The 12,242-nt window shown below is 41.9% G+C and overlaps 1 protein-coding gene across 1 annotated transcript in view; it reads left to right on the forward strand.

Moving 5' to 3' along the window:
• AMACR (alpha-methylacyl-CoA racemase) overlaps window positions 1–12,242 on the forward strand; it is a 39,995-nt gene that overhangs the window by 26,622 nt on the left and 1,131 nt on the right. The window contains exon 5 of the mRNA XM_018563462.1: window positions 3,835–4,021. Coding sequence (XP_018418964.1) covers window positions 3,835–4,021 — 187 coding nt within the window. The remainder of the gene's footprint in view (window positions 1–3,834; window positions 4,022–12,242) is intronic.

Raw genomic sequence — 12,242 nt, forward strand, 5'->3', positions numbered from 1 at the left:
AAATATCAGGGGTCTGATATTTCCCCGAAGCCCCCAGCAGTAAAGCAAAAAAAAAAAATGTAATAAACATAAATTTAAAAAAATTAAATATAAAAAAAATAAAAAAGTTTATAAAAAAAAATAAATACACATAAAATATTTTTAAAAATGTGAAAAGGTTGGGGGAAAAAAAAACATTTTCATTTTCGGCCTGACATTTTTTTTAATTTTGGTTTCTTTTTGGTTCTGAAAATTTCATTTCGGTGCACCTTTAGTTAGAACCTCAGGTTTTTATCACTGTCTATGTTGCCCTTTGGCAAGACCCCCCCTCTCTTCTTGATTAGTCCCCAGGAGAGGAAGTATAAACAAGGACACATGCCTTAATTGTAGAAAAGTTATGGAAAACAATATAAACACATTGCTGGAAGACCTGCTGATTAGTAGGAAATATATTTTCTTGGACACTGGCAAACAAAAAAACTGTAGGCCAGCCCAGGATATCCTCTTCTATTACCAGCATGCCACAGCTTTTACTTAGTGTCCTAGGAGGATGGATGGTTTTTTTTTTCTCAGCTCTGGTGTGCAAAAGAGTAACCTATTTTTACTAGCACCATTTTTCTTATTCTTGTTTTCCTTCAATCAATACCTGTTTTTTGGTGTGCCCCATACAGGTCCTGGACATTGAGGGCATTGCCTGGAAGTGACCTTCGGCCACTGTGTCCTTTATAGGAGACTTTCTGGACTGCATTCTGGTAACAAGTTAGCTGTGAAGAACTTTCCAGGTCTATAGCTGCTAGCATTGCCTCAGCACTTGACCTGCTTCTTGACATTCCATTCATGACCGGAAAGGTTGGGCCAAGCACTGTGAGCTACCACATTTACATTGATTACTGGGTACCTTTTTAAAATTCCCCATTTTGTACTGGGTTACGCCTCGGAAGGGGGGTAATGCTGTGGGACTGAGTGCTGATGTTATCCACTTGGTAGAGTGTTGCATACACTATGGTCTCTCTTTGCTTCTGCTTGTAAAAAGCCATGTGGACACTGATCTTTGATCCGTTTCTGGTAAATGCCCACAGTAACTGTGGTCATCTTTGACCATCCTTGCCTAATAACCTGAACCTTAAATAGCCCTACTGCCATGCAGTTGCATCATGTCTGATTCTAGATGTGGGGAAACAGTCCCCCTATTGGGGGGCCCAAGCTTACACTCTACTGTACATTACTAATGGCTTTGGGGCTGCTAGCAGTGCGCCTACTGATTGTGCTAAAGTCTTCAGCCTAGAATGATGCTGCCCCCTGCACCTAGAGTGTATTCCATCCTCTTTAGTTCAGTTGTGTGTTTTGCCCATTTCCAGTCTTGGGGCCCCTAAAGCTGCAAAGGCCTTCCCATTGCACCCACTGTTCCAACTGGTCTTCACCCTATATAGGCCGTTAATTTACTTTGCAGACCATGGCTGACTTGTCAAAATCCCTTAACAGGGATCTCACTACTCCTACGGTTGATCGCTTGTCTATAGCACACATAGAGCAAATGACGGTGCCTTTAAACTCAGTGGTTTCTTTTCATGGAAATCAAACTCAGGACCCCAGCCACTAAGCTGTCATGTAGGCACATAAGAAAGCATTGCAATGAGGAAAACAAGTACCGTATTTGCATAGCCTCTTATATCATTTTTCTTATGTGCAAATCTGTCTTTTAACATGTGCCCTTGTTTTAACCAGAGCTTGCACTACTTTTTTCAATTGCATGGTTTTTGCACCTGTTTTGACCAGAGTTTGCACTACTTTTCCAACTGCACGTGTTTTGCACCTGTTTTCATCTGCACTTGTTCTGGGGCTGTATGAAACTGGAGCATCACCTAAGAAAACAATCACAACTTAAGAAGTCCCCATGACCACTTCTTCAAGAAGCGACAGATAAGCTTTCCTGAAGTCTATTAAAGCTCATTTATCAACAACATTACACCAGCATCATGCATCTGGTGCAAATATATTCCGTGCAAGTTCAAACACTTGTAATTGCTATGATAAATTCCCCCCAATTAATTTTTTCTTTATTTAGCCACCGAGTCATTTTAGCAACCAGCTTTATATGCAGCAATAGATGGATGATTGAGGGCTCGTCAGTATGAAGGAATGAATACATGTGAGTGATATGACAACGTTGTCAATCTTTTGAGGTGATTCGGGATATGGTGCAATAATTGAAACAAGTTTACAATAACATGAATTGTTTAAGTATACTGATCGTTAGTCTTCTGTAACGTCTCTGGTTTGTGCAGTAACGCTGTGTGCACACTTTAACCTTCTTTTCTTTTGTCGTATTTGCAAATAACGAACCTTTTGCTTTTTTTAAAGCATCTGGGAGTGTCAATCTCCTGGTCCCCAAATTTGCTCAGAGGTTTAGTTTGCTGGCCCCCCTACTTTGTTCTGTATTAATAAAATAGTCAAAGGAAGGAACCACTGAGAATACGTCATACTGCCAAACGTTTTGGGTGGGAAGTGAGATGACTTCAGTGGATGATTTGTAATGGTTTAAGAAGCAGAAGAGGTAAGTATTTACTTTCTCCATTGCAGGAACATCTTTTATGGGCGGTGTTGCTTGAATTTGGTATCAGATTTGAGTACATATCTTTTAATATTTAAAATGTTTTAATTTATTTTAGATTTGCATGAACGTGAAAGTGTGAACGGTACACATTGTGCTGTGTTAGGATCTATTCAAACCTTAGCATTTGACATTTGTTGCAGTGTGCTTTTGATGCGTTTTACATGCGTGGCCATTAAAGCATATGTAAACCCAATTGCTAAAATGTCATATTTCCTTTAACATGATTGACGGCCTTATCCACCTTTTGTAAAACAAATATGAATAAATATACACACATTGCATTTTTTTATTTCTTGCATTGGAGCCTTCAAAGCGTTTCAACCATGATCAGTGCGGTGCACAGGCTGCTGCAGTTTCTCCAGTACAGGAGGTACAGGCTAGGGATGTTCAGATACAAAGTACCGTACTCAGTAAAAGTACATGTACATATACTTTTCCAGCTCCAAGACCAGACTAGAGAAAATGTCAAAAGTTAGGAGGCAGCTGTCATTTCTAAGGAGCATACGGAGCTCCTGGGATTTGTACATCCCCATTTTAATGCATTATTTTTGTTTTATATATATATATATATATAAGTGATCCACCGATACCATTTTTACAAGTACTGATACTTGCCCGAGTACTCACAGACACAAGTACTAATACATTTTTGTTTATTGTCATGTGACAGTTTTTCTAAAACAATACAGACTCATGATTTCAGGACAGTGATGGAGAGCCAAAGCCAGGTCCTAGCTGCAACCCTGGTAGTTCTCGTGAAAATTCCAAATATCAGCACTGGTATCTGAACATCCCTAGTACAGGCCCTTAGTTATGGAGCTGGAGGAAGTAATCAATGGACTACAAGTGAGATGGTGCACCGCATTTGTGTTCCATTAAGATCTAATTGTAACCACTTTGCTAAAAAAATCCATTTGTTTACAGGTCTTAAATTCTGAAGCACAGATTACACACATAGCTGAATAGCGGCTTATTCCCTTCTCCTTGCTCCATGCAAAGCTTCAATTAGAGACAGCCTGAAAATCAATGGTCAAATGCTATGCTCAAATCCCTTCTTTTTTCCCATCCCATCTTTAGTCCCATCACGTGTTTATTTTTACAATAAAAATGTTGTATATATTTTGTGATTAAAAAAGGTATAAAAGATCATTTTAAAAACCTATCAATTCAAAGATATTTTTTTTTAACCTAAAACCACATATGTTCGCTCTAATTGCTAACGATCACATTCCTTGTTTTAGGTGGAAGGTGCTGCCTACCTGGGGTCTTTTGTCTATAAGACACAGAATATGGGTTTATGGAGCCGACCAAGAGGCGAGAACATGCTGGACGGTGGAGCTCCATTCTACAGCACCTATGTGACCTCTGATGGCAAATACATGGCCGTAGGTGCTATTGAACCACAGTTTTATAAAGAGCTTTTAAAAGGTAAGTGTATTGGAAGCTGTGAATGTAGCTTGAGTCAGCAACCAGTTAAAGTGTATCCCTAAACTCTATGAGTATTTATATTTTTTGCTTCACTTCCTGTTCTGGACAGGAAGTGAGTGGCTATGTCTCCAAAGTGAGGGGCTATCCTCTCTTAAATTGTTGTCACAACAATGGCCACCTGAGAGGGAAGATTCTCAATTAGCTCTATGCGCACTGCTAGTCACCCCTACTCATTTCTAAGAAAACAATTGCAGAAAAATAGAGATTTTTGGTTTGCATATATTGAAAAACAAAGCGATCTGGCGACAGGTAAGTCGCCAGGATCGCTTCTGTTGTAAAGCCGACAGTCGGCTCTACAAGTTTAAACAGACTCCCGGCGGCAAAAGTCGCCGGGAGTCTGTTTAAACAGCCCCGATGCTGGCGACGTACACTGTACGTCGTCAGTCACGAAGGGGTTAAGCTGACCGTCTCTGTCAAAGTGATCTCTCGCTGCCCAGTCACTACTCTACTTTGCAAAATGCCAAATATGTATTCAAACAAATTCTACTTTAATGGACTTATAGTGCCAATTTGGGTACATTCTCACTGTTGTTTGAGAGTTACAGGACCAGGTCTGGTCACTGACTGGTATTGTGCATTAGAACATGAAACAATGTCTCTGCACCAATCCATAGCTAACATACACTATATAGCCAAAGGTATGTGGACACCTCACCATCACACCTATATGGCCAACAGAGTGTGGAAACCTGACCATCACACCTATGTGGCCAAAGGTTTCTGAGCACCTGACCATCACACCTATGTGGCCAAGGATTTCTGCACATCTGACCTTCTCACCTATGTGGCCAATGGTTTCTCCACGCCTGAACTTCACACCTATGTGGCCAAAGGTTTTTGGGCACCTGACCATCACCCTTACTGTATATGGCCAAAGGTTTCTGGACCCCTGGCCATCACACCTATATGGCCAAAGGTTTCTGCACATGTGACCATCACACCTATGTAGCCAAGGGTTTCTGGACACAGCCTCCATTCTCCTGGTAAGACTTTCCACAAGATTTTGGAGTGTTTTATTTCGGAATTTGTACCCATTCGTGCATTTGCAGGGTCAGGTACTGATGTTGGATGGGAAGTCCTGACTCATTCCAGTTCATCCCATAGGGCTGAGGTCAGGCCACTCAACCTTCTCCACACCAGACACATCAAGCCATATCTTTATGGAGCTGGCCTTGTACACAGGGGCGCAGTAATAGTGGAACAGAAAAGGGCCTTTATCAAACTGTTTTCACAAGGTTGGAAGCCAACAATTGTCCAAGATGTGTTTGCTGTAGCAATAACTGCACCTTTCACCGGAAAGACCAAAACTTAATAATTTGGCACAGTGTATACATACTGTTGACCACATGAGGGGTGTGACCACATGTTAACATCTAAGATTCTCAAATAACCCTCTCCACACTGCCATACACCCCAAATGTCGGCAATACATGGAGAACTAAGACATATATGCAAACATTTGGCTGAAAGGGTGTAACAGTTGTATCCCATTGTATAGAGGGTTAACCGGGAATCTTAAAGGTGCTACTGTAGCTGTTCCCCGCTCTATTCAAAACCAAAAAAAGTTTGGTTGGTGATGCACTTTAATGGATATACAGGGTGGGAACCAGCACTGAGGTAATTCATTCAAATTAGCATCCGACCAGAAACTAGGCTGCAGAGGAAAGAATAAACACGTACATTGCAATATATTCCACGGAGTATAGAAGATAAGAAATCATGTGGAAAATGTCATCTAGGTTACAGAATATGACATTAGCTTGACGCTGATGTTTAATAATGTTTCTGTTCATTATAAAAATGAAATCTTCGGGAATAAACACGGAGGCAGAAGTCAGTTTGCAGTTTATTGACAGCAGGAACGATATCAGCCAGTCACACAAGCCAGATGTGTGGAATGATATTGCATGGCAAGCATTGTGTGCTCTGTGATCCATTCGATATGAAAACACTTCAGGGATCCTTGTCTTGCCATGCAGAGACCGTGATAGCTCCAATCAATGCAGTCATAGGTTTGATCTGCAGAAGCTTTACTGGTAGAAGGACTTTTTGCTGTTGGTATACTGAAAGCAGATAGATGTTCACTTTCCAAGGGAATTTTCTCTTAGCTTAGTAAATGCGGTGCAAGGAATACCCAAACACTCAGCAGAGCTTCACCTCATTCGCTAAGCTAAGGGAAAATTTACTTGCATAGTGAACACTCTGCGTGCCTTTAGTAGGGTCAGCCCCATTGTTTTCTTTTTTTTTAAACTTGCTTTACTATTAGATGCTGGTCATTTGCAAATCTCCTATCATTTAGCGGGAGGTGAAGGGGGAGAGCAGAGATAGAATGGAGCTGATATATACTGTAAAGGAGATGGGGTGAAAGGGTAAAATTTTATTATTCTGTATTATTTCTTGCTGCTGCTGCACTTTGTTTTCACCAGGAACTAATGAATGACTCGTCTATTCATTAGTTCCTTCACTTTCCCCTGCCTCTGTTGTAGGAGGAAGGGGAGGGCCTGGCAATGTAAACATCACCATGTGATCACTCTGATAACCAATCACAGTGATCACAAGCTACAGAGCTGAAGCCAATGCTCTCTGCTGTCTAATGACAGCTGGAGGGATTTTGCATGCGCGGAGCATGTTCACACAGGCAGGCCTGTACGTCCTCCCAGAACAATGGGGCAGCAGACTGGCCGTTTATGTACGCTAGTCGGCTTGCAGGAGGTTAATAACATTCATGGGAAATGTAAACTTTTCAGATTTGTCAGCACTACCCTCATGTAGTTGTCTTTTCTGCCTCTGATGACAATCAATGCAGAGCATTACTCTTCACAGTGATGAATATCCCAGCTGTGGAAAATTTAGGGCAACTACCGAGGATACAAATATGGCAGTTGTCATTGCTAATTTGGATTTTAATGATGCCGCAGGGCTGTCAAACAAATCCTGGCTTCATCAAATAGTACGTTTCTGACTTGTGATAAACATTCACAATGCACATTAAACTTTTTAGGCCTGAGCATTCTACCCTCTAAGGAGCTACATCATTTAGGGGTCTATAAGCAATTTGCAGAGCCGTTCGCCCTGTTTGTTCTGTGCGAATAAAGGCAATAACGGATGTTGTCAGTCTATATTTTTCAGGTTGAATGTACCATTTGGAAATATTGCATTATGGCCACTAGATGGAGCTGAGAAGCACAGGAAATAAATACTTCTTTTTCTATGGTCCTCAGCTTCATCTATTTGCCATAATGCGGTATTTTCCTGACATTACATACAAAGAACGTTTCTTCTGTGTGAATAGAGGCAAAAAACAAATGTTCTTAGTATAGTAGAGATTGACTGGGCGGATGGCTCTGCAAATTGTTTATAAATATAACCCCTGTTAGTGTATGGCAACCAACAAACATAGATGATAGATATGCTTCCTCTGGCCCTTTTAAAGTAACTTAGGTATTGGGCATATTATTTTTTATAAATAACCATGGTGCTTAGAATGCATTAACCATTCCCTAGTACAAGACTGGCTGTATATTTGGGCAAAAACGTACATTGTTTAGGAAAACAACTGCTGCCGGCTCCATGTAGCAGAGTGCAACTTTCCCAATGTCTTTCTGAGTAGGCACATGCTGGTGTGAACGGGCCTTAAGTCTGCCTCACTTTTTGGAAGGAGAACACGCAATAGAAGCACCGCTCCTGTGGGGGTCAGGAAAGGAATGAGCTGGGGGATTGCTGCTGGGAGCACCTCCTCACTCCGATATGAGCCCATCCAAACTGAAGAAAAAATGTCCGCACAGCAGATTCCACTGGGATAATTTATTGCATCTTGTACCACATCACTGGTGTCCCACCCAAGTTCCACCCCTGGACCTTTTGCAGGACACCAATGATGTTTTACAAGCTTCAATAATGTCTCCCAGTGGAATCTGGTGTGTGGCCAGCTTTCCTTCGGGTTGCATGCTTTCACACCTTTTGTTTGATGCATCTGGAATGTATTTAGCTGATTTCAGGTTACATTTCTATTGGGCATTAGGACCACCTCCATGTGCCAATTTCCGAAAATAAAAATCCACACCAAAGGCTATTTATTTCTTGTGTTTATTGTGCTGTAAAATGCATGTCTTCCCTACACACAAGTTAATTGGCTACATTTTCTATAATATTCTGTCTTTCCACAAGATGGCTCCTTTCTTTGTGCGCAGACAGAAGCATTTCTTGAATACATGGAATGTAATCTTTGAGGGAGAGACGTCTTCTGTTATGTAAGATTGCAGCCCTTTCTTTCTTCTTCCTTTCCTATATCTGTCAGCTATCTTTCCATGAATAAACACTGATTATCCCATGTGAATGGGTCCAGACTGCACGTGATGACTGGTGGCAGGATCTAGTTATTTAGGTATAATAGGTAAACTTGTGGCAGCACACTGCTATTTACATAGGGAGTGTGATTGATATCAAACTCACGTGAGGAGACAGGCGGCGGAGACAACACGGATGCTGTCACATGGCGCTCGCTAAGGTATTCATTGAGTATCTATTTTAGTCATATTTGACAGGAGCGCTCGCTATCATATGCACAATATTTTCCAGGTAAACAGATGGACATTGAACATACCTAGTAAAACACTTGTTATTATTTCCTTAAAGATGAAGTTTGACCTTTTCATATTTTGCCTTCCTTAGTTCAGTCCTTTACCCCTTCCCTTCATCAACATTCTAATTATTTTTTTTTGGTTTAATATCTTCTTAAAGCGGACCTTCACCCATATTTTTAAAATAACAACAAACACACCTTTAGAAATGTTTAGTAATGACAATCTACACACACATACTTCTAGATAATTGCCGGCTTTGTATTCTTTGCATACCATATTTCTCTTTTCTTCCCCAGTCTTCTGGCAGTGGCCATGATTACTAAGGGCAGATTGCTAGCTCTCCTATTACTTCCTGAATTTCTGGCTCAGGTGACTAGACATGTGACTAGAACATGTGACCATGCACATCATCTCACGGGAGGAAAATGCCTTTCCCTGAGATCTCGTGAGGTTACAGATGAGATTTCCCAGCAATGCTCTGCTGATGACAAGGCAATCCCAGTGTGCATTGCTTTGGAAAACTGAAGTCATTTTGCCCTTTCAAAGCAGGAAGTGAATGATCTGCATGTGTAAGTATTTCACAATCACAGCATTTTACACCTGACATGTCTATGATATGAATAATCATCATACATAGAGGGATGCATTGGTAGAATGTTGAGTGTAAAGGTCCGCTTTAAGAACCCTCAGCTCTGATTGAAGCAGTGGGCTGGCTCTTGAGAGGAGTTATGCAAAATAATAAAAGGACACGATGGGTAGATGTCAGTTTGGACAAGTGAGAGTTCTAGGCATATTGCATTTGCATGCAGATCATCCTAGGTAAGGACCATGTGCGATTCTGAGCCTCCGTGATTGAAGTGAAATCCAATGAATGAAAGGAATGGCCAGGAAGTGTAAGTACTTCAGAGGAAATGGCTAGATGATGCTGGACATCCTCCAGCCAGGTGATTAGGGGGCTCTATTTGACTTGTTGCAGCTTTTAATTCACATTGTGAGAAGCTTGCAGTGTGCAGTGAAATCAGAGTAAGCAGGTTCAGTGTAGGAGAGGAGTCTGAACAATGTGAAGGGAAAGCTGGAGATACAATATGTTCACTAATTGTGGGCAGCAGGAATGGGGGGAAGCTGTTTGCACCAGAAGAGTACATGGCTATCCATCCAGGAAGCCCGGGCCACTGGACTGGAGAATAGACCTGGCATACAAGCACAATGAGCCAATCGCACATGCAGAAAATGAGAAAAAGATTTTTTTTTGCTATGGTTGCAAAGAAGCGATTTTTTTTTTTTTGGTCTGTTTTTGAAAATAATTTCTAGTAAAAATGCACCGATACCAAGTATGTGGGGGAATACTCGTACTCGCCCAAATGCTCTAGATACCGGAACTTCTGCTACCAGGAAGCCGGGCGGCGAGTCATTACCCACCCCGCGGCTGCCTGATTGGCCAGGAAGCCGGGCGAAGTGTATTGACTTGCCACCCGGTTTCCTGATTCCTTGTCGGGAAGCTGGCAAATCAGGAAGCCAGGAGGCGTGTCATTACCCACCCCGGCTTCCTGATAGGCGGGGATTCCGGCTCCATGTTTTCTCATAACCTGGTCAGGACGCTGGCAAATCAGGAAGTCATTACCCGCCGCCCGGCTTACCTAATAGGACTTTCGGTATAGGCAAGTACCGTAAAAAAAAGGATCGAAAAACCAGTATCAGTGCATAGCTCATTTCTAGGTGCAAAGAGACTTTTCAATAACATTAAATTACCAAATGGCTCGTGTAGCTTGTATCAATTGTTTAGGTTTCCTTATGGGTGCATTGACACCAGAGTCGGAAGGCACTTGCCAATCAATGGAGGGCCCGTTGACTTGCGATTGCACCTTCCCGTTTCCTTCGGATCCATTGTGTTCCGCCTTTTTTTTTTTTTTTAGCAAGCTTTATGTGAAGTAACACGTCCTGAGTGGACATACTTCACCATAATGGCTTGCGATGCGTTGCGTTATGTGTGGCAACGCTGCAGTGTCAACTGTCCCCATTTTATACCCATTCAGATGCCCTAGCATTACCATCTATTAAAAACAGATGGTAATGCAACAGATCCGATGTGAATGGGGCTTCCACTAGAAAGCTTGTTGCTTTGATTTCACCTCCCAAACTTTTTACGGTTTCCGTTTTTTTTTCTGTGAAATCCAGTTGTGACCTTTTACCAAACAATGCAACAATTTTACAAAGAATGCGTGTCAATGAAATTACCCGAGTGCTTGAACTGACTCTCAGACTTTATGCTTCGTCTTTATCTATTTGAAGCAGCACATGTATTAGTCTATTCTGTAATAGTGTACCCACTGAGACAAAAGGCTTACCATGTGACACATAGTATGATCTTCCTGCTCTATTTAATAGTTAAATAGAGCATGCTTTAAAGTTTTCCTTGAGGATCTGAAAGCTTAACATTCTTTGTCTGAAGTTCAGAAATTCCTCTGCTTTATCAGATGGAACATTGTTGAAAATGGAGAAGAAAAAAAAAACATATCCTGAGAGCAAAATGAATAAATGTTGGACTGCCTCAATCAGTCACATGTAGTAGTTTTATAAGGCCTCAGTATTCATATATTCACGTGTGAAACCACATTGAACCCTTGACATGCAGTGGAAGTCATATTTGCATGATATTTGTAATACATTAATGCTAATGTTTTGTCATTGTGCATGTTAGCTTAGTAGATATAGTTTAGGCAGCTTCATCCAGAAGGAATATCTGTTTTGGCCAGATACCAGTGACCTAAACTACCCTTTGGCTGCTTAAAGTAACATTAAAGGATAAATTCTCCCCCCAATGCTAGTGTAAGGACTTACCTTAAATGATGCCTCTTGATCCGATCATCTTCTTCTGTCCAGTATTTTTCAGGAGTCCCTCAAGGGCTAGCGCTGGTCTCTGATCCAGCGCTGACTGCTGAGTCTTCCTGTCCCATGCAGTCTGTGCAGGTGCACGCTGCCGGGCTGTATGCATTGACTTACCCTGCGTCTCTCCTCGTCTCCTGGCTGAAGATCTCTAATGCACATGCGTCCACTCCATGATCCTTTGGGGCCGCCTGATAATTTTCAGATCTTTGGACGGGAGCGTGCGGTGGAGACACAGGTAAGTTACCCCAAGGGTTTAATTATCCTTTAAGCTGGGTACATACACAGTGAATAGGGTCACCAACGCAGAGAATTTTGGTTGGTTCCTGCTGAATCGGGTTAAATCCCCTGCGTTGGTGACCCTGTTGCCTCAGCAGCAGCCCATCATTAGATCAACTTTTGCCGAAGGAACATGTTGGAAAATCTTTGTCCGAATAAAGCTTGCAACCCGTCAGCTCCATTCAGGTATTCTGACAGCAGCTGGCGGCCAAGGTCAGAGTACATAGAAGCATTGAATGATACATAATACTATAGAAGCAGTGGGGGATTTGTCCATGTTGTTCAGCGTTATATATTTAAAAAAAATAGACCTGCGTATCGGGCGGGACGCGGCCGGGTATCACCCGTAGTGGATACCTCCACTCCGGGTGTAGGTGACATCATCGCGCATGCATGTGACATGACCACACGCGTGA

Source organism: Nanorana parkeri, unplaced genomic scaffold (genome assembly GCF_000935625.1).
Source record: "Nanorana parkeri isolate BGI_ZX_2015 unplaced genomic scaffold, ASM93562v1 scaffold666, whole genome shotgun sequence".
Lineage (NCBI taxonomy): Eukaryota > Metazoa > Chordata > Amphibia > Anura > Dicroglossidae > Nanorana > Nanorana parkeri.